The sequence below is a fragment of the Ciconia boyciana genome, chromosome 4, assembly GCF_034638445.1.
Source record: "Ciconia boyciana chromosome 4, ASM3463844v1, whole genome shotgun sequence".
Classification (NCBI taxonomy): Eukaryota; Metazoa; Chordata; class Aves; order Ciconiiformes; family Ciconiidae; genus Ciconia; species Ciconia boyciana.
In genome coordinates this window covers 57796820-57824759 of record NC_132937.1, presented here as the reverse complement: position 1 = coordinate 57824759, position 27940 = coordinate 57796820, and the positions used below count along the sequence as shown (strand labels likewise).

At 41.6% G+C, this 27940-nt stretch overlaps 1 protein-coding gene across 1 annotated transcript in view; it reads left to right on the top strand.

Moving 5' to 3' along the window:
• The window catches only part of MAMDC2 (MAM domain containing 2), a 63453-nt gene that overhangs the window by 23441 nt on the left and 12072 nt on the right, over window positions 1-27940 (top strand). Inside the window, exons 3-9 of the mRNA XM_072859643.1 lie at window positions 10376-10641; window positions 11293-11377; window positions 12323-12460; window positions 14755-15011; window positions 17944-18037; window positions 20643-20789; window positions 21649-21914. Coding sequence (XP_072715744.1) covers window positions 10376-10641; window positions 11293-11377; window positions 12323-12460; window positions 14755-15011; window positions 17944-18037; window positions 20643-20789; window positions 21649-21914 — 1253 coding nt within the window. The remainder of the gene's footprint in view (window positions 1-10375; window positions 10642-11292; window positions 11378-12322; window positions 12461-14754; window positions 15012-17943; window positions 18038-20642; window positions 20790-21648; window positions 21915-27940) is intronic.

Genomic DNA, 27940 nt, shown 5'->3' with positions numbered 1-27940 from the left:
CTTTAAGGGTACTCAGCCAGAAGTCATCATTCATGTTTGTTGAAAGGAGCTCCCTTGCAGTAGTAGGCTTATGACCAGAGCCCCTGTGCTCAGCTTTCAGTGGATGTACTCTACCATGGAACGTGGATATGTATCATTTGAAGTGTACTTTCTGCTTGAGGGGAAGAGGCAGGAAGCTGGATGCATTATACGTGAACGCATCTATGGACATAGGGGATTTGATACCTAATGAATGTGACAGTACAACAGGTTATACTTAAAGCTCAAATGGCAAATCTAGATTTCAGGATTAATTTTATGACTACTTTCCATTCCCTTGAAATGTCCATGAGATGTTTTAGAGATTACACTTATCTAACCTGGGGCTATTTTGACGAACTCTTGAAAAACCCCGTTCTCCAGTTTTGTGGATTTTGGCTCAGTCTGTCTGTACACACTCGCACACATCCTCCATTGCTACCAGCTGCCTTGCCGAGCAGGAATGATGTACAGGAATGGTGTACATCCCTGGTAAATTGAAGCTGCCAATGTTGATCTTTGAAGTGGCTTAACTGCTGGATGCAGTTGTGCAGAGCTCCAGGAAATATTAGCCATGGTCCTGGTGGTTGTGATGTTCAACATCAATAGATGTGTTCCTTGGCTGCAGGTTTTGTGGTTGCAGATGCTGAATCTTCACCATTGCATGTTCCTGGTCCAGGATGAAGCTTGCTGGGGCAGGAGATGAGTCACTGCGGCTGCTTTCTCGCTTAGAGTGGATTACTCGAGAGTGGCCACTGAGTAATCACAGCAAGCATCTAAGAGGCTGCCACAGCGGCAGCTGGTGATAAACACATTACGAGACAGTGACTTCCAACAGCTGTTGGAAACTGATGGTGTGGCTAGGCTGATTCCCTCAGGTGACCTTCTACCAGGCTACTGCTAGCACCCATCAGGATCTGATTAACTCACCTGTAAGCACTTTCTGTAGCCTGCTATTTCAGGACATGGATATCAATATGTACCTCATCTGTTAGCAGTTCTGTTTGTATTTTGTGAGGTGAGATCACTGATCAGCCCTCCATGAGCCTGCCAGTCACCCTAATGATGCTGGTATAAAAAAAGAGTATAAAACCACCAAGCTTATGGAAAGCAGAAAACTGAACTCACAGGAGTTCAACTTCTGAAGCCAAATAAATATTTCAAATACTTTGAAATCAAATAATATTTCAGTCTACGTAGGACCTAGGACCCAGATGAGTATCAGAGTAAATGTAATTTATATAGGCCAAGCACATTTATAACTTTCCTTGGAGGGACAAGGCTTGTGGGCAAAGGTTACATTTTATTAGTTGATCTGATGTAGCTGGGAGAGACAGACAAGCGTTTAGGCAGATGAGCTGGTTTTTGGGGTAATGCAGTAGGCCAAGTGATTTGGCAGATGCAGAGAAAGCAGATCCATGCAGTAGAAAAGTTTTGCTTTTATAATCTTTCACTGAGTGTGTCCCTGTGGTTTGCAGATGCACTCCAGAAAGCTACCGGTTGAGGGTTTTTTCTTTTCCCAAGGGCAGTGTTGCAGCCTGGCCCAGGACCCCCCTGCATGCTGTGACCCCACTCCCTCGTGCACCTAAGCCAAGTCATGCTGGGCAGACTTTTGTTCCTGCTTGCCCGGCTCCAAGGCTCCCTTGTCCTCTCCCTCCCAGGGCCGCTGCTTGCTGTGAGCAGAGTCTTCCTGATTCCCTGGCTGAGTGCAGGTTTGCTTCAGAGTTTTGCATAGACAGTGAGCACCACGAGCTTTTAGTTTAACCCCTGTGGAGCATACCAAGGAAGTTTCTCAACCAAGAAGTCTTTACGTTTGAAGCACAAAAGCATGATCTTTCAGATTAATTGAAATCCTGACATGCGGCAACCAAATCAGGGTTGGTTGGGCTGGAGCATCTCTTTCTTCTCTCTCAAACTCTTACTCCCTATGGCTGTGCTTGTCACTCTGATCTGAGGAGAAGCGTGGCTCCAGAAGTCCCCTCTCTTAAAACACAACGAGAAGTCCCCTGTCTCATGGTCTGGCTCACCAACTTCCTCATGTTGGTTCCCCTGTGGGGTGTGGGCCAACAGTTTGGTCTGGGTTGCAAATCTGATGGATTTTTCTTCAAAGAAGTGCCAAAGCTGTGTGGACTGCAGATGTGTAGGTTTGCCTTGGGCAGGCTGAGACGTGCTCAGCACTTAATACAGAGCAGAGCTCGTAATATGTTACAGGCATACTCCACCAGATCGCACCATGTGCATCTGCATAAATAAATGAAAGGAGCAATAAACAAAAACAAGATAATGCAAGGGAGTACTGTAGGAGTGAAATTTCATATTCTTTTGCTGAAGGAAGGCAGCCCTGTGATGCACTCTGCCAGGACAAGCAGCTGTGCTGCAAGAGCTATCACAGTGCTTTCTCCTGTGTGCTTGATCCTGGTGGAAATGTGATTTAGCAAAGAGATAGAGCTAGTAATGAAAGAGATAAGCACTGGGAACAAATGGATGCCTGATGATTTCTACTTTATCTGTTTTTTATCTTTAATATTCCCTGTGCACTGGGGACAATGGAAACTGATTTAGGATGCCAAAGAATAAAGAAAAAGCTTTTCTGAATTATTTCCGATTCAGAAATTCACAGCAGAGAATCTTGTGTATCCAGATCTTACCTACATCCTGTTCAAGTGTACCAGCTAATAGAAATCAGAGAGATGGCTTTTTGAGAGAGCTGTTGCAAGGAAAACCAGAGATAACAGAGAAGAACCCAGCAGCCTTTGTGTCAGCAGATAAAAAGTTGTCAAAATTATGTAAAGAACAGCGTGAAAAGGAGAACCGAATGGTCTGAACAACAGCTCACTGAGACTGATGGGTTGGCTGGAACAAGCAGAAAGAAAACTTGAAAAGTATATAAAAATCTGTGAGGTCATTGTGAAAGAAAACAAACCCACATGCTTGGAACAAACGGAAGATCTGGTGTAACTGGTGCATGATGTAAGGATCTTGGGACTTCAGGAGGGAGAGCAAGGAGAGGACCCGGCTGTTGCCAAAAAGCTCTTACAAGTTCAAGCGTCCCCAGTGCAGTGGAGCAACTCCTCTACATCCGAATCAGAAAACGGCAGCGCAAGCTGGACCTTTGCCAGACTTTCACAGGCACGCTGACGGATCGAGGCTGGAAGGCATTGCCAGTGTGGTAGTAGCTGCGACCAGATGCTGCAGTCACACAGTGTTTCAGGGCTAATTGTATTACTTCCATGTTTTTTGACAGGCTCACTAACAGCTGTATTTCTAAACTTTCTGGGGGAGCAAAAGACAGAGCAGGAGGTGGAGCTGGTAGTTAATCCAAGTCCTCTGCTGGGAAAGGAGCCTTTGAAGATTCATCCCCTGGGGTTGGGAAACATGAGCTCTCTGGCCCGGTGTGGTGGCCGCGGCAAACAAAGGGTCAAAGGATAAATCTCAGTCCCCGGAGGGAGACTGGGTTTGTCAAGTAGAGCGAGCTGGAGAGAAAGCTGCGGGGGAGCTCCTGCTGTCAGGGCTGCCCATCCAGCAGGAGGAAGGTGCGGGACTGCCGGGGTGACCTGCTGGTGCGTTCATGCCCCAGGCTGCACTTTTCTACAAAATGCTTTTGTTTTCAGTAAATACTACTCAACTTTGTGAAAGTTGCCGGGAAACACCGTTGTTCCCCCCCGAAGAAGCTGAGTAGCACAGGGACAGATTCAGCGGGTTCCTCAGGTGCCCTCCCTGCCTGGGCAGCTGGCAGAGGCCAGGCAGGACGACCGGATTTTGCTGCAGAAAGGTGACAGCTTTAAGCTTGAGGTGCCCCTGTAGACACAAGAGGAGGAAGAGCCTTGACAGTAGCAGTGTATGGCAGTCACTGCAGACAACAAACACAGACCACCTCCTGCTTCTCCATCCCTCAGCTATTTTCACAGAGCTGCTGTTAAGAAACCACAGAGGAGACAAGACGGTCTAGAGACCAAAAAGTTTTTTCCTATGATGACAACGCTAATTGGTCCCAGCGTATACCATGCAGTTCTTCTGGTGTGAATCTAACGGCTTACCAGAAATAAAGTCATCTGCAGCTTGATGGGAATGAAAATACCAGTTATGTCCTGCGGGGTCAAGTAGCTTTAATCATGGCACCACCCTGGATGTTTTGGGACTGAGCCGCTACCTTCATTAACATGGGCCAGGCTTTCCTGCTCAGCCCCACGTGCGCTGTGCGTGCATCTGTCCGTCAGGGAAGAAACTGCTGCCGCACGAGGACCAAGAGGAGATGGTTAAACACCGACTCTCTCAAGGGTGGACCGCTGTTGCCACACTTCCCTGTCTGCCAAATCAGGCTGGGGAGGGGGGTGTGGGGCAGACCCCCCCAGGGGCCTGGGAGGTGGACAGACCTCCTCCGCAGGTCCAGCAGTGGTGGTGAGAGGCGATGCTTTCTCCAGCTGCCTGGGATGCACTGCTGCTGCTGAGAGACCTTGCTCACACAAGAGGTCTCGGTGGCTCTTGATGCGTGTCAGGTTTGGTGACATTGTGGGCAAGGCTGCCCAGAGGGGACCTGCCCCGTGGCAGGCAGGCGAGGGCAGCAAGGGGAAGCCTGCAGCCAGCTGGGAGCTGGCACTGGCACCTTGCCGGAGCTGCAGCACGGCACGGCATCCGGCACAGGGACCTGGGGTGAGGGCTCGGTGCCTTCTAGCCTGATGCTGCCTAGCTTTTAAGGCTTCATAGACCAAAACTTGCTGCAAAGGCCTCTGGCTCCGATAACAGCCCTCTGCTTGTATGTCGAAAGATATTAAAGTATTCCAAACTGCATTCATTTGTCTTCTCATTAAAAATCGCCGCTATAGTTGCAGTTTAAGCTGATTCTCTAATCCCAGTACAATATTGTGGGCCCAGCTGAAATATTTGTGCAGGCTTTTGTGTGTTTGATCAGTTTGGGGATTTCTTTTACTTTTTTCATGGAATTGTAGGGCAAAACCTTTCCCTCCAATTGAAAACTCACTTGCTCATGCAATTTTTTGCCTTCCCAAGACACTGCCTAAAAAAATTTGAAAAAAACCCACCTCACCCTCCAACTCTTTCCTCCAAAAAGCCTTACCAAAATGCATGGTGACTGTTCCTGATTAGAGAAGAATTTTCTTCAGAAAACCTCAGCTTTTCATAGATAGGACAAATTTAACATTGATCCACACAGTTCTGTATTTCATTTGTGTCAGCAAAAAATGTCTACTTTAGTTGAAAAGTTTGCTTTGTACTGAAAATAATTTGAATGAAAAATGGAGTGTTGAGTCTGAAGCTTTCCTATCCGGTGCCACAAGCTTTCTCCTAGGTTCACCCAAAATCTCATGAAGTAGCTGGTAGAATTTCTGTGTTCTTAACTCAGACTCTGAACCTTCATCTAAACCTCATCTGTACCCAGGGATAGGCTCCATATGCAAACTTAATTTGCAAAATGATGTCTCTCTGGCTGTATCATTAATATTTTTAACTAACTTTTCCTGGACATGTAAGAAGGCTTAATAGGTCCTAAAAAACGAACTGCTTTGCTGCTCCTTTTTTTTTTTTTGGCAGTAGAATATTTTAAAAACACCCTAAAGGCACAGCCCAAAATCCAGACACTGAGATTCCAGAGAAGGTATCAGTATATCAATTTTTGTCCTAGGAAACCCTGGTAATATTCTTTCCTGTTTCTGTATGGGAAGTACAGAGAAAACCCAAACATGATGGGCAACTTTAAGATATTTCTTACAAATTTTCTGTGTAAATGAGTGCCTAATCAAATGTAAATTCCCAAACTTTTCCACTTCATATTTCCTTAATACTGTTTCTCTTGGAGCTCACTGCTTATATGCAGTTTTTCTTGTAAAGCTGCACTGTTGCTGAACTAAGTGAACAGCTGTGTCAGATATAAACCCCACAAAGAGTCTAACAAGTCTGTGGTTACCCTTCCAAATTTTTACAGAGGAAATATGTAATTGAAAAGCTAACTGGTAATTTTAGTCATCCCAGTTGTTTTTTTTTCATTTTGTCAATGGAATTTGGTTTAGTTTATTAGCCAGAGTCTGGCATTTTATCTTGTTTGTGTTATTTACAGACAAAGCAATCAGTGTAGTTTCTGCACTGTTTTTGGGAAAAAGTTGCTGGTATCAAACCCCCTTCCCCTAAGCCATTGGTATAATCACTGCTGACTGATGTATAGATGCCTATTTGGTAAGGAAATCTAAAAAAAAAAAAAAATATATATATAGATTTGGAAAATTTGGTTGAATGACTCATATAGTTAATGTATCACCAACTGTAATTGAGAGAGACTCTGTACAGAACTGCTTATTAGAGCAGCAAGATGAGAGACATGCATACAGAAGGATTTTAAAGGTCTCATTTTGTGAGTCGCACCACTGCAATGCATAGCTGCATTGAGGAGGGATGGGTTTGAACAGTGGGTCCTAATCCCCCTTGGGCTCAATATTTTGCTTGGACCCGGAGGAATGTAAAATGAACACATGCTTGGTCCTGTACAGTTTGATTCAGCTGTCAGGGAGAAGGCAGTGAAGTTACACAGTAGGTAAAGAGTCATTGCACAATGTGGATAAAAAGTGCGTTACTTGCCAGCCTGAGTAGTGAGTGACTGGTGCGGGAAATAACGTCTGAGAGTCCCCTTTCTCCCGTCTCTTCTCCTGGCTGTAGGCGTTTACCTTCACCAGGGAACTGCTAGCTGTTAGCAATCAAAGGTAGTTCTGGCTTTTGTAATCTGTGAAGAAGCTTGTATGGTGTCTTCATCACAATGGCAAAAACCCATGCCATTCCCTAAAAACGGAAAGAAAGTGCAGCTTGCCTGTCTTTGCACAGCCCCTTACACTGCTTAGGGCTGCATCTTCCCCCTGAGCAAGTAATTGTATGCTTGTGTTTCTGTGTCATCAGGCTTTTCCTAGCATTTTGTGACTGCCTCTCTTTTGCTTTCCTGGGATTTTGAAGAGGAGCCCTCTCTTTATAACTTCTGAATGACTGCTATAAATTAAGTGCTATGGGCATTTGGAGGAGGAGGATTTTGAGGAAGAAAATCATGTGGCATGCTACAAAATGAAGCTGCATGTTACATTTTTAATGAGAGGTTTCAGGCTATAGCACTGTGCATTCATCAGATTCTCCACAGACTGCTAAATATCCTTCTGTTACTCCCACAAAAAAGTGTGGAAAGTTGTCTGCTGCTTTACTCCAAGGAGCCCTCTCTTCGCATTGATTTGCTCTCACAATTGCTCTGTGTCAGTCCTTGAGGTCTGCATTGTGAGACCTTCCTTTCTGCAGCAACAGCACATGTCGTTGCTATTACTGAAATACAGTTTAGTATAAAGGCCATTTAGTCAATGCCAGCATTCATTTGGAAGAAGTTTAACATTAGCATTTTCTGTGCTTGATACTGCAAAGTGCCAGGCTCCCTGATCCTGATTAGCAAAGCATTTAAACTTACACATAAAGCTCTCTGTCAGTGCTCCCATTGATTTCAGTGGGGCCAATCACAGATTTAAACTTCCAGAGTTTAAAGTTTCAAAAGTATTCTCTCCAATGTGAAAAAAATCATCCGTAAAAATGCGTAAAAAAAATCCGTATCATCCTGCTAAAATGATTAGCAGGTTTGGGGTGAGAGCACTCCATTTCTGCAGACTTCATGAATAGGTCAAATTAATCTTTTTTAAAAAAGCAACCAAAAAACCACCCCTGATTAAAAACAGAGTTCATGATCTTTGCTCTCATACCAGTGGGGAATCAGACCAAGTGAGAGCAAGTGTAGAGCAAACAGAGAAGGCAGAGTCAAGTTTATAGTAACATAATCATCCTGACTGGAAACTTGATAAGAAGTTGTCTTTCTCTTTTAAATCACTATTTTTGTAGAAGAACCTTAGTCTACTTATAATTAAGTCTTAAAGCCAGGCAGCCATTTAAGCCTCATAGCTGGTAATTTGAGGTCTTCATGTGCATGTGTTTTCCTATGTCGACATTAATTTATTTCTGGAAAAAAAAGAAGATGAATAACAAGGCTTTGTTTCCTATGGGGTTTCTCATGAACTGCAAACCAAAATAGGGCTGAAATCTAAACTGAAATTGCCAGGCATGGATTCTGAATTGTAGGTTTCTTTGTAAGCAAAATGATCCAAATTCAGACTAGCCTAAAAACACAGATCCTTCATCTGAACTGGATATTGCCACTTACATCAATTAAAAACAAATGTGTGAGAAGCATTCGACTTCTGATAGAGCCTTGGTGATTTCCCTTTATCCTCCATGCATGTGAGAAAACATGCATATCTTGGATTAACACGTGCCAGCAAATAAATGCTGTGCATGCTAACTCTTGTGAATCAACTGGATATCTGTATGCAAGTGGATGTTTTATGCACTCACATTTCACGTAGTGGCAGATTAAGTATTTGGCAGGCACATTAGGTGCCTATTTTTAAATATTTATTTCTGTGTTTATTTTTCTTTCATACGCTGCTGCAGTAACAAGTTACTTGTACTTAACCAGTGATTTTGTATATTCCTCCAAGAGACTAAAACCAGACACAGTAGATATAAAGAGAAATTATGGTAAGAGGCAAAAAAAAATTCCATTCCCTAAAAAGGGAAAGAAAATGCAGCTTTCCTGTATTTACACAGCCCCTTATACTGCTTAGGGCTGCATATACCCCCAAAGTAAGTAGCAATCGTTTATCTTACATCTGTTAAACAAAAATGTACAGTACAAATGGGTTGCTGTCCACAGTGTCTGCAGGTGAGAGAGGGAACAGATGCAGGGGGATGCGGTAACATGCACTGGTGAAGGAATCAAGCGTTGTCAGAGCTGCTGCCCGCTCCTGGCATCCTCCTGGGGCTGTATGGGAGACGACTTTGGGAACCTCTTATACCAGATCTGTACCTGCTGTTTGCCTTGGGAGGGCAGTGACTGTCCATACAGATGATTTTTTTCACATTGGAGAGAATACTTTTGAAAAGGCAATAGGGGAGCTCCTAGGAAGCAACCCCAGGTAGAGTTGGTAGAGTTGGTAGGTTCAGGTCAGCTTGGTAGAACTGGAGGGTTCCAGCAGGATTTGGGAGGGGAGGGTGTGCCTCAAAGGCAAGAAATATACTTAACATCAGTCCAACTGCTGATGTGTCCAAGTTAAGCAAGTGCTTACATATGTGTGGAAACCAAGACAAGCTCTGTGGTCAAGTGAAAGGAGATTAAAGAAGAAGAAATACGTGCGCTGGGGAGTCTAACGAGGACAAGTGTGATGTGCTGCTGGGTAAAGGACTGGCTGGACACAGTCCCTGACAGCTTGTACGACCCCGGCTTGCAGCCTGGCTGCTGAGAATTAGTATCAGGAATGGGATTTGTCTGATATACATTGCCACTAGGTTAGGAGGATTGTTTTCCACATCATCTATGGGATGTTTCAGACATGGATGTCATAGCTTGTTTTGTTGTTTTGCTGTTGTTTTTTTTTTAATTTTCTTTCTCTTTCTGTTTCACTTGTTTCTGGCATTGCATTCCAGGTTTCTGTGACTCCTGTATCCCATTTTACTCTCCTGATCTTGGTTTTGATGTGTTAGTAAAGTCTCCAGGACCAGGCTTCTGTTTCACTGTGATTTATTTACTGTTGCCTCCTTTTTCTACATGTTGTTTATTTGGCATTTTTTTGGCCTCCTCAGGCATTTTAAGCTTGTCATCACATCCTTTCTTTTCTTTTTATAGAGAAGGTTATGTTTTCGGCCCTGCTCCTAAAATATCCATCCAGAGAGTAATTTTGAAATAATCCCATTGAGACTGCTGATATGTTTAAATGTAGCTTTACATTTAGCACTTTTTTGAATCAGCAGATTTGTACATGTTAGTTTTACTACTTAAGAATGTCTTTCTAGTTTTCTTCTCTGAAACCAGAAGTGCTTTAGAAGTTTTTGGCTGCAATGCGGTTTTTATGTATTGTTTTAAAATCTAAATTACAAAAATGAAGTTAAAAAGTTTTGATCTGTAAAACAAGTAAATATTCCTGCAGCATATTCCTGCCTGTGTAAATTATCTTGTCAATCAAATTGTCTGTCTACAGCTAGCAGTTCTGGAGGGCAATACTTAATAATCTGCTTTACACTGATATAACATCTTTCCCTGAAGATTTCCAATAATTTTAAAACTGTGATTAAAAATGCTGTGAGACACATGAAGTGACGTTTGTGTGGGATATCAAAAGGTTAAATGACTTGCTTAATGAATGAGTGGCGGTCTCAATCACCTGGCCTAGCCCCAGAACAACCATTCCTACCATTCCTTTATAAATAAGTACTTTTGTCCAGGGATGCAAAAGCAAAGCCTCTGACATTTGTTATTCTGATGTGTGTCTGTTGCCAGGACATTACATTTCTGTGGATACATCTTACGAGGGTGAGAAAGCAGTGCTGTCCAGCCCTGAGCTGTACTCTGACGAGTGGAGCTGTATCAGACTGATTTATCAGATAGCAACAACTTCAGAGGCTTCACCTGATCCCGCCAGGCTCAACCTGTACCTGAGGCAGGAAGGAGAGGGCTTTGATCGTTTGCTGTGGTCAGCCAAGGAGCCTTCAGATAGCTGGCTCATAGCTAGCTTAGATTTAAGGAACAGCACAAAGAAGTACAAGGTAAGCACGATTTTGGAAGATGCCACAGGCTTTCTGGTGGAGGTGTTGGCAGCGTGTGAGTCAGTCGACCCCTCTGTCCCTAAATTCAGTGAGCAGAGCTGGCTTGAGTCAGGCAGTTGATGCTCTTCCCAGTGCACGGGAAAGCGCGGCCAGCTGAGCCCTGCAGCGAGGACGCCGCACCTCGTGGCAGCCCTGCGGAGCTGCCGGCGTCCTGCAGCAGACTCGGGACCTCCCAGGTCTTGGGTCTGCAGCTGCGCCCACCCGTTCCTGTCCTCTGTGCCCTGCTGGGAGGAGTCAGAAGCTGAGAGGAGGGTATTTCTACCCAAAACCCGTCACATTGCATCTCCCACAATAACGTCCTGCATAGCCACAGCTGAGGAATCTGGAGTCCCCTACTCTTATATGAAGTGTGGGATTTTTTGGCCTTGCCCATTGTCCTTCAGTGTGCCTTCTGTCCTCAAGGAAGGGCGTTGACTCCGTCTTTAATGCATTCTGCCAAGCTCTTCCAGCAAAAGCACCTCTCCTGACTGTAAGGATGATGAGCCCCCCACATATATTTAATTTGCTCTCCTGTTTATCCTGTTTAAATGTCCAGGGTGATAACGGAAATACTGAAACCCTAAAATTTACAGTTTGGTTTATATTTTGCAGATTGTACTGGAAGGTGAAATGAGACAAGATAAATCCGCCAGTATAGCAGTTTTTGAAATTAAAATAACTCCTGGATATTGTCTTGGTAAGTACTGTCTGCTCAGCTCCCATATTCTCTGCATAGAAAAAAATGCCTTGTTGGCAGTTTTAAAACTGAATTAAAGGTCTGGGTTTAGAAAAAAGACAAAGGCTTTTTCCTTATTGAAAAGTAGGTTGCCATATTCGATACAGATATTCTTTAAGCTAAGGTTGCACACACTAATATATGTTTTTATTCACCCATCTCTGTGATATATATAGACATTTCGCATGCAGTAATTCATTCTAAAGCTATTTATTGTTCAAGCAGGAACAAGTGTTATATTTTCACAAAACTAGACCGCTGCAAATACTAGACATAACAGCTGCGACATTATTTCTGCTGTCTGCCTGCTCATGCTTCCTTACAGTGGCATCTTGCAGGCTGCAGAGTCAAAACTCTGTTGGTATTTACACTTACTGCTACTTCCTCATGACATTTGCCAAAAACCACTCGTGAAGTTCAAAAATTTCAGTGGCTAGGAGGCTGGGAGACCTTTGCATTTCTGGGGAGCTCTGGTGGAGTCTGACCGAATCGTCACAATTCTTTGGCTCTGTGAAGGAAACAAAGCAGTCTCATTACCGCTGTGAAATACTAGTCCTGCTTTGCTTCTAGCCATCCCTGATTTACAAGTGGAAGTTATGCTCTGACTATTTAATACTATGAAGTGGTATATTTTAAACCTGGTTTATTTGGTTCTAAATTACAGCAGTCCCGTATTGCCAAACATGAAAAGATAGATTGGACCGAACAGGATGGAAATGAGAATTTTATCAAAAATTGATCAAAACTTGTGGCTAAGTTTGCTTCCGTTTATTATGAGCTGTTAAGTGCTATGTCCATTTTTATAAATATAGGTGTTATCTGCACTGCCAGTGCTTAGCAATAGCCTCTCTTCCAGTTTCTGTAATGAAAGTGTGTGCACTGAGCTGGAGATGTCTGCAATTGCAGAATGTGACTTTGAAGAAAATCATCTTTGTGGCTTCGTGAACCGCTGGAACCCCAATGTCAACTGGTTTGTTGGTGGAGGGAACATTCGCAACTCTCAGTCTATCCTGCCCAAAGACCACACACTTAACAGTGAACTGGGTAAGCAACAAACATAAAACACAAGTATAGTGGAAAATTTGAGCGTGATCCACATATGACTCTTATACTGCAAATTACTATGTGAGTTCTTTTTCTCCTGGCATTGGGTGGGGTAAGAATGACTTATGTAAAAAAAGGGATTAGAAAGAGAGGGGAGGAATTTGCAGAAGTTCACACAAAGTTTCCTGTAAGCCTTATAATAAGGTTGTTATGTCCTTTGCTAGGCTTCAAAATTACTCAAAATAAGAATAACATTTTGGATGGAGAGGGGGAAAATTAATCTTTCTGTGGATTCTAAAAGTATGGGCCACAGTAAGTTTTATAATCTGGTACTGCTGCTCTGTACATCTGGCAGGGGTTTTCTTTCCAGTGGCTATTGGGGAAAGTTGAGTAGGAAAGCTAAGGGATTGAAACATGTTTGGAGAATCTTGGGTTAAATTGCAGTTTAGGAGTTTTATTTCTTTCAGTCAAATGTGGTGCTGTTAATACAGTCCATCGGAGGCAGAACGCTGTAAACACTTAAAGGATTTTCAGCACGTGCCCTGTATGAAATACTTGTCCTGGCCACTTTGTTGAGAGGAGAACGTTTTACATAGTGATAGAGAAGGGTTGGGGGTTATCTTAGCCTTTGATGTAGTGTTGCCTGAAGTACGGCAGCAGGTGACAGTCAGGAGACCGAGGTGCTGCAGCACGCTGCGTGTCTCAGACAACGTGACGCTTGTGATGGTGCAAGGAATTGCATCATGAAAAGCAGGGTTGATCCTCTTTCCTTAACTCATGCCGCTGTGCCTTTTTATTTATTTCACAATTGTGTGAGTTGAGTACAGAGTGTCGGTCCGGCCCTGCATCACCCCATGGCACCGAAATGCTGGTAAAATTTTGATGGAAGTTTAACTCGCTACAACTTCAACAGCAGACAGTGGCTCTACCTATTAAATAAAGTACTGTATGTGATAGGAAATGCCGCCAACTGGAAGGGATCTGTTTTCTTGTAGCCACAGTGTTTCTTTTTCACACCAAAACCTCACTGCTGACCATTGACTGAGAAGACCCCAAGAAGCCAAAAGTCACAGAAGAGCCTTCTTTTTGCAAGAGTTGTGCTATGATGGTACATCAGCCAGGGAGATCAAAACTAGGTTATGAAATGTGGTAAAACTGCAGACCAAAAATGAAGCCCGGAACTTCTCAGGCAAGTACTGCTGAAGTGTCACCAGTCGCCTGGCAGTGGGCAGGCTGGAGGAGACCCAGAGCCAAGCAAGCCCCTTTCCGTCCTTCCACTGGAGTGAAGCAAGAAGTGACATCTCCAGGTCTGAGAACACTATTAGCTAATTAATGTAGTGGTGTAGAAACAAACCTAATGGCACAGTTTGCAGTGTCCATGCTGAAGTACCCTGTCAGTTTGACGCTTCATTCTCCTCTAAGTTTTCTACTTGTGAAGAACCATTTTTCTGTTCATCAGCTGATACTGTTGGATGCTGTGTTTCTGGGAGTGTTGAAGAAGAAAAACCACAGATGCACAGCATATCCGTGCACATGGATCTGTCCTGTTTAAATCTAGATAGCTCTCCCAAAATCAAAGTCCGAGAACCTGTACCCTTTGAAAATCCTGCAGGTCATATTGGCTGTTGAGTGGGAGGGAGTCTACTCATCTGTAATGTGTTTTTCTGTTTAACATCTCCCAAAAGTATTTTTTAAGGGTTTTACAGAAAAACAGTCTATTCAGTAAAGATAAAACATTTAGAAACCAAATCCTAGATAGACCGAGCAGAGTTACACAAGCAGTGAAATGTGCAGAATAAAGGTTATTTGCCAACTCATTTGATATATTAAATGAACTGCTGAGTAAAACATGTGAGGAAACACACAGCTTATAGTCTAGTTCATTTGCTTGGGTTGCCTCAGTAAAAGTTGCACAGGAAAAAGACTAAATACTATACTGAGCTGTTGGGAGACAGGGATTTTAGTCAGTTGTAATACATTTTTCCGTTTATGAATCGCTCCCAAAATTCAGAGAGTTTATTACTTTCTTTAATATAAAGGTCTTGAATAAAGATTTAAGAAAGAGCTGAGACTGACTGTTTTGCCAGTGGTATCTTAGCCAAATGACTTTGGATTGTACATAGGAGGAAAGGAGAAAAAAAATCTCTTAGAATTACTAAAATTTCCTAGGAGTCAACCACATCGTTGTCCAGCTCGTAGAGATACATGTCTAGTCCCTGCCCATCTCCTGATACTTCTTCTAAGTGGTGTCTTTTAAAGAGTGTCCTTATACTAAGTTTCTTTTATACTTTTAGGTCACTACATGTATGTGGACTCTGTTTACGTCAAACATTTTCAGGAAGTGGCCCAGCTAATCTCACCAAAGACCACGGCCCCAATGTCTGGCTGCTTATCTTTTTATTATCAGCTTAAGCAGGAGAGTAGCATTGTTTTTACCGTTTACTTGAGAGACACGAGTGGCTTTTATGAAGAGATCTGGAAAACAGAAAGTGCACTGAGTGCGGACTGGGCACTAGCAGAAGTTGACTTCAATGCGCCATACCCCATGGAGGTAAAGCAATCATTCTTGTACAGTCCAGCTATGACTTCCAGGTTGCATCAGACATCAGTGCTGGCTCAGGCCAAGTCGGGAACATGGCAGTGGCTGTCCAGTATCTGAAAGGTGGTTATAAAGATGCTGGCGATCTGTTGTTTCCTTTGTCCACTGCGTAAGGGTTAAGGAGGAATCACTTTCCATACCGGTGCTTGATTTTCAGCAAAGGTGAAGTCAAGTGGTGAAGTGCTTGGACAGAATACCTTAGGAGGTTGTAGGGTCCTACTAATGTGAGGTCTTTCAGTTCCTACTAAATACTGTCAATGTTCTCTCAGTCCCATATTTCTGTGACTTGATTAATTCCATTTTTGAGGATGCTGAATATCATAATGCATGCCTCCCACTGCAGAAGAAAAATTAAAAAAGAATTCAAGCTCTATTCTCTACCTTATACAATCCTGCAATTCAGTCTTTCTGTGCTTTCATGAGATAGAGTCCAAACTTGGGTCCTAATAGTACAGTAGCCCTTAGATGTGAAAGCCAGCTCTCTGTGGTTACTATAATTAATTTCAAGAGTAACAGAAAGAAATGGAATTTTTTATTCCCTACTGTTTACTGAAAAAAACCCCAAACCTTAGAAGATCAGAATAAACATTATATATATATATATATGTATGTATGTACATACGTATAAAAAAGAAAACACACATATATATAAGTATAAAAATGTGTGTGTATGTATATATATGGTATATATACATACATATATACATTATATCTTTACATATATGTAAAATACATATTCTTATCTCTTTCTCTCTCTATTTATAAAGATCTTAGAAGATTGGAATAAACAGTGTATTGGTATTATATATACACATATATACGTAGATGTATACAAATATGTATTTTATACATACGTATGTAATTTTTTTATACAGATATACTCTCTCCCTATAGATATACTTCTAATACTAGGATTACAAGTAAATCAGCTTTCATTCTACTTGCTTTAACTCCACGTCAGTTATGTGTTAATTCACCGTAAGCCTGCAGATTTTCAGAAATTATTAGAGGTAAAGCTAATTTTCATCAGATGTTACATAGTCCTTTATACTCTGTAAAGTCCATGACCAAGTTCATCCATTTGAATTGTCATTCTTCAAATGGTATGGGAAAGGAGATTAGATCTGACGAGATGTCATAATACTGAATGGTAAGTGAATTACTTATTCAATAAATATAAAGTAACATGCAAGGGGAAAAACAGTCCTAGCGCTATAGATGGAAATTGATTAATGATCTCTTAGAGCTTGGCATTACTGTGGTTAGTTTTGTGAAAATATCCTCTTAGTTCTTAGTGGCATTCATAAAACCATCTGGAATGTTGGAAGCTATATATACTGGAATAAAAAGCAAAACAGAGGATGTTGTACCACTGGATGAATGCACAGGGTACCCTTGTGTTCAGCAGAGTATGCAACTCCAACCCTCTCAGTTAAAAAATAATATCCTAGAACTACAAGAGCGAGATGGGGATAATCAAAAGTATGGAGATGTTACATTAATGAAATAACAGTTTTCAGCCTGTAAAAAAAGGACTGAAGTAGAATATGGTAGAGGTTCATAAAAATCATGAATGACACAGAAAAGATTAACTGTTCTCTTTTTCTCATCATATATGTTGCTGTTTCAAATTCTTAATTACCAGGTAATAGTTTTATAATAAACCAAAGGGAGGATTTCTTCCCACGTCACATAACTATAGAACTCACTTCCACAGTGTTCTATCGATACCATTATTCTGATCAGATCAAAAATGTGATTAGACAAATTAATGGGAAAGAAAGAATCCATCACGAATGCAATGTGAAGGAAGAACTGCAAACTTGTCAGTGTCTTCAGTTCTTTCTGTAGGTGACCTCTGTTGGAAACAAGACACTGGGCTAGATGGGCCTTTATTCTGCTCCGGGAATTTTTATGTAATCCAACACAGCCATTATTTTAGAGATCACTTTTAAACCTTGCATATGATTTCTTCAGTTGCTTCAAGAGGGTCTTCCTCTTTGTTTCATCCGGTTAAAGGAGATCACTCAGGATTCTTTCACAGCTCTCCTAGTTTGGCTCCCATCCCTAGGTGAGACATCACAGGCATTGCTTTCACTGAACAGGATCTCCCTCTGGAAGCATTTGTCCTTATATCCGTGTTTTGTCCCTGGGGTTGCCTTGTGACTCAGGCCTTTTCTCAAAGTTTTCCTGTAACTCAGAGCTTTGATACTTAAGAGAAATTTTAAGACACTTCCTCAAGAGTTATGGACTGTCCTCCACTTACTTGAGGAAATTATGTCCCTTGGGAACGACTAAGTACAAACATTGTTTGATTTTTGTGGTAAACAGAACACAGCAATAGCTTTTCTGGTTCTTATCTTAACTAAATTTTTTAAATGAAATTTTCCCTGCCAGCTGATACCACGGCATGGGTTTCAGTGTCTGAGGATGTTTAGAGAAAACAGTAAAACTTAATATTGTAACAGCAGAGTAATCCACACAGTTTGTTTTTAGCTCTTGATCCAGATAAATTCTAGATACAGTAATAATTAGGCAGTTTTGGAGTTATAGTCGATACAGACTGATGACCCTGAATACTGGCTTTGTATGGTATCATGACAGTAGCCTTACTGCGTCTTTAAAACTGGTGCTTCATAAAGCAGCAGAAGACCTATGTTCCCCTTGATTTTTCCTTGACTTTGAGGAGGCAAAGATCTGGTACCAGGGTCAGGCTCTGATTTATATCCCTAATAATTGATATAATTTAATTTGTCCCAACACCTGTCTGAGATGCCCTGGAGCCTGCCTGGGACATCCAATCAGAATTCTGTAATGTGAAGATGTGTACCAAAATTATTGTTGTGTATATGGTAGATGAATAAAAAATGATTACCCTTTCCAGGTAATATTTGAAGTTGCTTTCAACAGTGCCAAGGGAGGTTATGTTGCCCTCGATGACATTTCTTTCTCTCCGATTTACTGCAGCAATCAGACAGGTATGAGTTTTTATTGCTATTTACCTTCCTTGTTTTCTCCCTTTGCTTTGCCCCTCTGAACTGTCTCTCAGTAGTTGCAATATTTGGTAGTGACGTGCAGATGCTGTCTTCTCAACTGACCAGTGCCGTTGGGCTCCTCTTCCTCTTGGTGGCAAAACAGCAGATAAACACTAATGCCCTTAATTTGATCCAGAAACCAGTCCTTAATGCTTCCTCTCCAAAGACCTTGCCTCAGGGATCTGCAACTGGAGCGCTGGACTGCATGCTGTATTTGCATCACCCCAGCTTTTGAACAAATTACCACTTGCAGGCCTGTCGCAGAAGACAGAGGGATTTCCCAGGTGTGACAGTATGAGGAAGAAAATGTCCTAGGCTTCCCATTATTGTTGATATAGGGAGTATCTTCGTCCATGCCACATGCCCTGAGGTGTTCTTCAGAGCCAAAACAGGAGCCTTGCCTTCCTGTCTTCACTCTTCCAGGAGGTATTATTTGTCTCAGAGAGTGGCATGTCTGTCAGGATTTTATTAGGTTTCCACATTAGCTGAATCCACGTGACCTCTGCTGTAGAGGCACTTGGGATGAATGACACTGTCATTTGTGATTGCAGCCTCTTAAGTAGCTGCATACTGGTTGCTTGGGTTTTACTGTACCGCTAAGCAATAGTCAAAAGTAGATTAGTGGTTTCCCACTGAGCCCATCCATTCTTTCAGTCACAAGTTTGAATTTTTGGCTAATGTTTTGAAGTGATCAAGGAAAAGGAGATTTTTTGCCCTTTTTTATCTGCTTGGAGTCTCTGCTAGCTTTACCTGCACTGCTCAAGTATCAATAGGAGGTAGATTCCAGATATGTTATTAATCCACGACTCTTGGCTGAGTAAATCTAGTTGTTTCATTAACTCCTCAATGCCTGTTCTATTTTTGCTTTGTTTTGCAACAAAAATCCTGAGTTATGTTTGCAGTATGCCATGGATTGGAGCTGTGTTGCTCATTTGTGTTTTCCATTTTAATTTTCAGATGTCTTGTATGTGTGGAGGTATGGGATAAATTTTATATTATTTTCTGCCCTAACCCTGATTTAGTCACACGATCACGGCCCACGTTCAGATCTACTCTGAGTGGTAAATTTGATAGGTTCAGCTAGAGCTTTGCCTGCTAACTCTGATTTTGAAGTTTGGGGTTTTTTTTTTCTGTTTGAGAGATGAATGCCAATCATTTGCTTTATATTTTGTTGAACTACAACAAAGCTGGTTAATCCTTCAGACTTATCTCCTATTTCCTTCTTCAATTGTTTTGAGTAGACATGTTAAAAAGGAAGAGATCTTCATTCTCCTTGTAGTCAGCCATAGCAGTGTATGTAACAGCATTAAGCTTTTTCGTTATTTTTCTGGAAGTTTTGGTCAACAAAGGTCTCAATGTTAGCCAAACGGAGGGAAAAGGTACCAGAGAATTAAACTTGCTCACCAAAGGATGAATCTTTAATGCTGCATGGACTTGGTAGTGCTCCAACTGTGTTTTCTTTAGCTAGGAAAGCAGCGGGGGGAGCAGCATGGGCAGTGCTTAGATCTAGCTTATTTGAGGCTGAAAAGACCACAGGCGTCTCTCCAATGCCAAAGTTTTGCTTCTCCTGAAGCTGATCGCCTGTGTCCCTGCCCTTGCTGGGAAGCCGTCTTACCCTCCGTGCAGAAGGGTTGTGCGTGCTGCCATGGAGTGATGATCACAGGGTCCCGTCTCCTGATGTAGCCAAAAATTGCATGATGACTTTGGGTTGTGCCCCTCCTTCCCCCAGTATCTGGTACAAGTGACTGATGAGGTCTAAAGAAGGAGAAATGTTTTACTTAAAAACACCTGTTCACCAGGAGGATTTTTTCAGACTAAAGCAAATTCTGACCCAGGAATTCCACAGCACAGGTCAAGAGGAAGCCATCAGCAGGGTTGGGGAGCTTAGCTTAGCCTTCAGTCGACTTCACTATAAATGGTGCAGCTTTCTTTGCTGCAGTGCTAAGTGAGGCATAGCTCCAGAGGTCAGTAGCCATGAGGTGGTACATGAACCAAAAGCTATTTGACTGACTTACATACTTACAGCATGCATATACATACATGTTATATATGACTACAAAAGGGTTTTTTACAAAGTGCTCTTTAAAAGAATATTAAATGTCAATGTTAGAAAGTTATCCTCTTGGAAACTGAAATGAAAAGATTACATCCATGCACACACACGTGCACGCTCACACTCATTTTGTCCAAATATCTTTTGAATGAAGGAGGAGAATGAAAACAAATGGTCTGAATGTCTTTGTGCATTATGTCCTGAAGGAGGAATCTTCTCTTAATATCTGTAGCTTATTTATATTTTATATGGTATGTGAAGGAGGTTTCCTCCTGGCTCCAGCAAAAATGTGAGAAAATAACACCCACTTGCAATAGCAAATTGATAGTTTGATATAATTGTGACTGCACTATATCTGTGTAACATCTTTGCAGATGCTCATCTGCTGTAATGCAAAGAAAGATGAAACAGTATTCTTTGGCATCCTTGTGCTTCAAATGCCTATGCTTATTATCCTGTGCTCTTCCTAACAGAACATATGCATCTATCTTTTAGGAACTCCTTTCAATCCTGCCGAGGCAGGTTGCAATTTTGAGGAAGATCTGTGTAATTTTTACCAGGATCACAAAGATGGCCCAGGATGGAGCAGAGTGAAAGTGAAGCGTAACGTGTATAGAGCAGGAGATCACACTACCGGGTTTGGTAAATCAAAACTCCTTTTCACTAGGAGAGTCAAACTGGATATAAAGGTTAACCTGTTGTATTATTGTTCACTCTCTTAAATAACGTCATTGGCACACTGGTTAGATTGCCTCACTGCAACTCCCTGCCATTAAAAATCAGCGTACACCGCTCTGTCCTAGCTGGGACTCTGGCTGTGCTTCGCCACATGTAAAGGGGGAAGGTCACCTATTGAATAGTCACGCAGGGCCGTAAATCGGAGTATCTTCACTGTACTGATCTGTCGCTGAAGGGATGATGCCACAAAAAAATGCAAGCAATTATAATAGTAGCTTAATGCATTGCTTTTAATATAGAAGAATGGTGGGCTCTTAGCTCTTCCAGGCTTAGGATAGTTGGTATTTTCAAGGGAAAACGGTGAAACGTTGTGTAGTGAAAGGCCTGCTAATAAGTTCTGAAACTCACACATCAATTTTTATAGACTATTCATGGTTCTTAATCATATGTGCTAAAGTCTCACCTCTTTATACTTGGTGCAGGGAATAATAGGCCTTGTGCCACATCCTTCATTCTTTGGTCTCGGAGCGGTACCCTTGAAACAGCCAGGTTTCCAGTGAGGCCAGCAGGCCAGAGAATTTTGCAGTGTAAATTTGAAAAGTGCTTATTTCTGGTAACTTAGCCATGTGCCAGTTTTGCTTGAAGTAGCTGGTATGCTTTTAGAAAAATTATTTCCTTTCAAACAGAGTATGGTAATCTGTTTCCTGCCAGTAGAAACTGTTTTTATAACCAAATCCTGATGCAATAATGGAAGCTGCTTTAATAGCAAATCAGCTATGCTAATTGCATATTAGAAATACTCAATAATTGCGCTGTCTTGCAGGTTATTACTTGTTGGCAAACACAAAGTTTACATCACAGCCTGGGTACATTGGACGTCTGTATGGCCCGACCCTGCCAGGAAACTTGCAGTTTTGTCTGCGTTTTTATTATGCCTTATATGGGTTTTTCAAAATGAGTGGTACTCTTGCTGTTTATATCTTTGAGGAGAATCATGTCGTTCAAGAGAAAATCTGGTCTGTCTTGGACTCTCCAAAGGGAGTTTGGACTCAAGCTGAAATCTCCTTCAAAAAGCCTATGCCTTGCAAGGTAAGACCCAGCTCTTCAAATCTGCCAAATTCTGTATGGCGATTTTCCTTGCCTTCTCCTCCCAGGGTTCTTTGTCATCCAGGGATTAATCCTAAGTGAGCTATACCTGCAAAGTGAAATAGAGTTCCCCAGGCAGTACAGTGGGGAGTAGAGTATTTCTTTGCAGCCTGGCTCACATGGGAGCCCCGATAAAGGGCCTTCGTACCAGGAACGGGGCAGCGTTGCCCTGGTGTCTTCAGCTGTAGTCACAGTATTGTGGAAATTTCACTTGAGGAGCTCTAGCAAGAGCCGGTTGTGTCTGGGTTTCTCAGCAGGCTCCACGTTCACTCATTTTTGTTTATTTGTTTCCTATGTGATTTGCATCACTGTACTCAATTACAGATTTTAATTAATCTAAAAAGTCAGTACTGGTAAGTTCTGGTCAAAATGGGGAGCCGATCCTGCTTTCCTAAACTCAGCCACTGGGTTAAAATATGAAACCAGAAGTCAGTGTAATTTAGAGCAATGGACTTGAAGTATTTGCAGTGTCTGGTTGGAGAGGTCACTTTGTTATCTCAACAAGTTAATACGAATAACATAATATTTCACATCAGCTCCTGAGTAAGTCCTCAAGCTGCTGTTGTTCCTCACCTCCACTCTTTTTACAAAGACTGACTTTTACACAAATTTGTGTAGGAGCTACTTCTGTGGTTATCCTGATTTCTGTAATGGGTTTTCACTCTCTGTGAGTCATCTAAGAAGGACCAGATGGGTTACTACCTGCTGACACTGAGATAAATCCAGCTTTTTTTCAGAGTGTGATAGTAGTATGAACATATGAATGAAAGCTTGTCTTGTAACTCAGGTATTTCTAAATTATAGAAAAACATCTTAAGCATTTTCCCCACTACAATGTAATTTTTGAAATTGCAGTAGTTACTGAGTTTAACTTTTCTTGGAAAAAAAAAGTGTTTTTCTTTGAAGTAAATACACTGTAAAAAAAAAAGTTCACCAAAAAAAAGTTGCCTAACTGTGTTAAAAGGGAAATTTACACTGAAAATTTCAGTCCTAGTTGTTGGCTAGTGTTTTCTCTCAGATATCTGATACCTTAAAAAATTGATGGGATTTTTATGTACCTATTTTTTATGCATAAAACGTAATAGAATTTCTAATTCCCTTTCAACTGATAGAGAAAAAAAATAATTTTATTACTGCCCAGCAAGTGCATGACAGAAAAGTCTCTCATAGTATCATCCCAAAATATTTGCAGAAAAGTTCTTTTCTCTTTCTTTTAAATCATGAAAAGGTATTGGTTAAAAAGGCAAGCTTGCAACTTACTTTGTCCATCTCCTGTTTATGTATTTCTTTATTACTTCTAAAAAAGTTCAGCAGCTTGTGTAGCGTAATACTCTGCATGAGTAGTGATGACAGCTGAGCATGTCTATTAAAAATGGTTTATAGCCTTGGAGGTGGCAGTTTTTTTACCGTCTGACATTTACATGGAAAATCTTTTCCAATATGAATTTATGAAGAACTATTTTTATGTTTTCCTAGAAATTAGTATATCTAAAACACTTGTGAAGAAGCTTGCCTGGGATGGAAAGCTTTTCGTGAATTGCAGCTTTCATATCTGTAGTTACCAGTCTGTCTGTAGGCAGTAACAGATGGGACAGCAGCACAGAGGAGAATAAAGAAGTGAAGGGAATATCCTCGCTGCTTCTGAGCCTGAAGGTCTGCAGGAGGGAAGAAACCCTGTGCTCTGCAGCGGGAGGGTTTGTTGGTCTCTGGCAATTCTCAAAAACCTTCAGTGGGTCCTTCAGGTCTTGTAATGGGAAAGCCTACTTTCCAACGGAAACAAGTTACAAAATGTTTCTGTTGAGGAGGCATTCCTCAAGTATCACAAAAAGTGAGATTTATTGGGTTTTGGAGAACTCAGCATGCGTTCATCATACCATAATTCAGACATCCCATAGCCAAATAACTATGTATTTGGGGGGTGTGTGACGTTCTACCTTAGCCTTGGTTTAAACCTATTCTCTCACACTGTCTTTTTGCCCAGATTGGAAGATTAAATCAGGTTTAGAATAGGGATTAAGTTTTTGCATATGTAGTAGATGCCACTGTTACATAATAAATCATGCACAAGCTATAATGTGCTGAACTTTGTATGATGGTTTTATGGTTTTCATGATGGCTGCGTATGTATATACACCATTAGTTTATAAAGTTTTCCTTTAGTTTCCAAATAGTACAGGTAAGACAATGGGTGAAGTTCTGAAGCTTGTCAATATGGAAAAGTATATCAAGATATGTTTACAGCTGAGAAGGTAGCATACAAAAGACAAATGATGCCAAAATTTAAGTATGTGTCTGCTTGCCATAAGGCAAGGGTGAAAAACTGGTGCAGTTACAGGTTGTCTGCTTGTAATATTCACAAGCAGGCTTGAATGAAGTTGCACAGTGAAACCAATTCTGGCTTTTCCTTGCAATCTCATGCCCAACGCTTCAACGTTAATACTATAAAAAGTCCTTTCGTGCTTTATTTTGTTTGTATCTTCTTTTCCAAGCCAACAGAAGGAAATGAAGGAGCACTGTGTGGCATTGTATAAACACTTAGGTTTGTTATCTGTAAAGATGTGTCTGCCTAGGACCTAGTGAAATAACTGACAAGGAACACTCATTTCAATGGCCGTCTTCAACGTAGGCCAGCGGTGGAGGTGCATCAGAACATGTTTTGCCTGACAGCAAGGAGTGGTGGGAACCAGCAAGTCGGGGATTACACTTCAGGCTCTGGAGGGAGAGACAGTATAGAGAAGCATGAGAGAAACAAGCTCACGGAAGCTTGATCACTCTTGTCCTGTCTCCTCCAACCTGTCCTTGCATTTCTTGCCTCCTCACTGATGCATCTTTGTCTTATCTATCCTGCTCCGTAGGCAGCACCCTGCCACCTGCATTCCCATCTTACTCCTGGCTCCTCGGCTCTGGACAGTCCCAGTTTTTTTCCCTCTAATCTTGTCCATGTCCCAGTCTGTTTGCCCTGCTTGTCCCAGTTCTTACAAATTTTAGTTTTTCAAAAACTAATGACGTGACAGAAGCACAGTTCTGGCTCAAAGACCAAACCCTGACACATTTCATGCTCCTACTCCAAAGCCTAGGAGTGCCCAAGCATTTCAAAGAATTTTTTAAATAGGGGCAAAATAAAACCTTTTTTCCTAGCCTTGTTCTCGGAAATGATGGAACTGTTTTGGCTTAAATCTTCCAAAACAAGCCTGAAGCAAGGACCCAGCATGGAAAGTCTGAGCTGAAGTCATTGTGTCTTGGCAATGTTATAAGCAAGTGAAAAACAGTCTTTTAATGGAGTGAGGTGGTCTCAAAATAAGACAGGGCTACCACCTTTCCTCTAATACAGATGTGGTGGCTGATGTGCCTATCGTATTGTTTTCTGAGATGCATCAGGTCTAGACTTGGATGATAAGAAGTTGTAGGCATATGCACAGTAGTTTGGCTGATTAAGTTCTTGGTTACTGGGTGTGACTTGTAGATTGGGTCAGCGCCTGTGGAAACAGTAAACAGTCTCCTGCTAGTTTTTCCTTAATGTCCGGTACAGTCAGTGAGGCAGTCATTATGCTGCTTTGGCCAGAGAGTTCTGAAGGTCGTAACAATTCTGCAGCCAGAAAACAATTGTTCTAAAATACCTGATTGCCTATGTCCTTCACCTTTCTTCTGCTACAAATTCTACTCCCAAGGCTTTGAAAACAATATAAAATCCGTCTGATATGTTTTAATTTTGATAACGTGTTTGCATCAGGACAATAAAAAGGCTCAGATTTTCATCTCTTGGTTTGTGTAATGTTTTTTGCAAGTTCTTTTTGAATTAGCTAACTGCAGTCTGGCACAGATTGTTGGCTTGAGTTCTGTGAGCAGGAAACATGAAGCTGGCCAACAGGCTTTAATATGACACTTTGAAACTACCGCGTTGAAAAGGTTAGGTGTGTATGATCCAGCTAAGCAAGTCATAAGTGTTTATACATATATATATATATATGTATATATGTCTACATACTGCAAATACATGTGCTATATAATGCTAGCGAGAAGGCAGGAAATTTAAAATCCTGATTTCTCAATTTGTACTTGAGGCACTCTCTGTTTTAGTTAGTGTAAGTACCTATGATCCTATACACATACAGTATTGTTTTTATACTCTGTAGTGCCCATGGAATAAATATAAGAAGGAAGAAAGAAAAAAAAGTTTCCTAACGTTTATTAAAATAAAGGAAACCCTTCATGCTTTGCTGTATAAGCCTCTTAAAGGGCAGCATAAAAATCTGAGTCTGAAATATGTAGATTCTTTTGATCTGATTGAATGTACTGAAACTGATCTTCCAGGCCAATACATGGCAGGAAAATGTCAGAGCTAACTGAAAGAAAAATTCACATATGGCATATGTAACCTGGAGATGCTCACATGCACCATGGAGCAAGAATCTGCGTTTTAATACTGTGTGTGTGTTTGTGTGTATACGCCACCATGGGAAGAGATTTCTTCTATGCAACTTCACAACAAAGTCCAAATGCCTAGATTAAAGTGAAGGTTTGAGTGCACCTCGTAAGTAGACGTAGGTCTACTTACGTTCATTTCTGCTAGATTTGGTTCACCATTCTGAAGCTCAGGTTTTCAAAAGCAAACATCTCATGTTGTTTATCCACTCATGCAACTTTTTGCAATGTTATCTAGCGCTGTAGTGCTTGAATACCTCCCAGAGAGTTCAAAAACAAATCCTCAGAAAGGTAGCTGGCATCATAACAGTCCACTCTACTTCCATCAGAGTAGTTGTGGCAGCATTTCTTGGGTTTTCATTCTTGCAGTCTACTTTTCTTCCTCTCTGATGTTTTTTTTCCCTCACTCTCTTTCCTTGAGTTGATCTGTTTGTTTTCACCCGTCCTCCATAACTAATTTTAGTTGCAGTTGTGAGAAAGCAAAATCAAGTGACTGAGTGATACACTTCAATATTTACATGTTTTAAAACAAACAGAAGGGAGGACTTTTTTGGGAATGACTAAACACTGAAATCCTTTGTTGCAGGATGCTGTGGAGGCCAATAGTACACAAGCATTAAAAAGGGATTAGGTAAATTCATGGAAAATAGACCTCACAGTGACTGTAAACGCAGTGGTACAGGTGTGACCTCCAGTTCAGCAAGTTCTTCAACTCTCTGGGGGCTGAACGTAATATAACGGCACAAATAGCTTTATGGTTGATTTGTTTCTTGTACTGTTTTCCCTAAACATCCATTATCACACCTCCACCTTCCTAGGGCTTGATAGGAGGATCTTTGGACCTTTGTTCTCACATCATCACTGTGATGATGCTCAATATTAAATTATTCTAGCATTTTTCTTCGCTGCTGAGGAATTTGTGTCTCCCACTTGTCCACCAAAGTCATAGGTAAATGACTAAAGCAATCTTGGATATATGATGAAGTCCTAGATCCCTGTGCCTGAGTCACTAGTATAAAGGACACAGTTCTCCAGTCAAGTATCAAGTGGAGGAGGACAGACATCCTAGTCCTCATCTCCTCCTCTTCCTCCTCTGAAAAACCCTCACTTGTGTCAAAAAAGGAGCTTTTTGGTACTGTTCTGACACAATCCTTGATCAGTCTTCCTACGGTAAGGTATGCAACCTGAAGAGGTTGGAACGAGCCGCAGTTTTATGGCCCCTCTGTCCTTCCTTCTCTAACCTCTAAACCAAGAAATTTCTTAAAAAACAGTCACTGGAAATGCCTGTTTAAAATAAGAACATTACGGTCTGTAAATAGTAGGATTAGTGCTTGCAAAATTGGCATACAGTTATGAAAATGACATACTGGAAACTGTAAAAATTATTCAGGTTAGAAAGTGTTACCTAAGTGGCCTGCCTCTTCACAGTAGCTAAGCAAGGAGATGTGTTGCATGAAATATTACATACCTGTTGTGGTTTAACCCTAGCCAGCAACTAAGCACCATGCAGCCGCTCACTCACTCCCCACCCCCTCAAACCCCCCCCC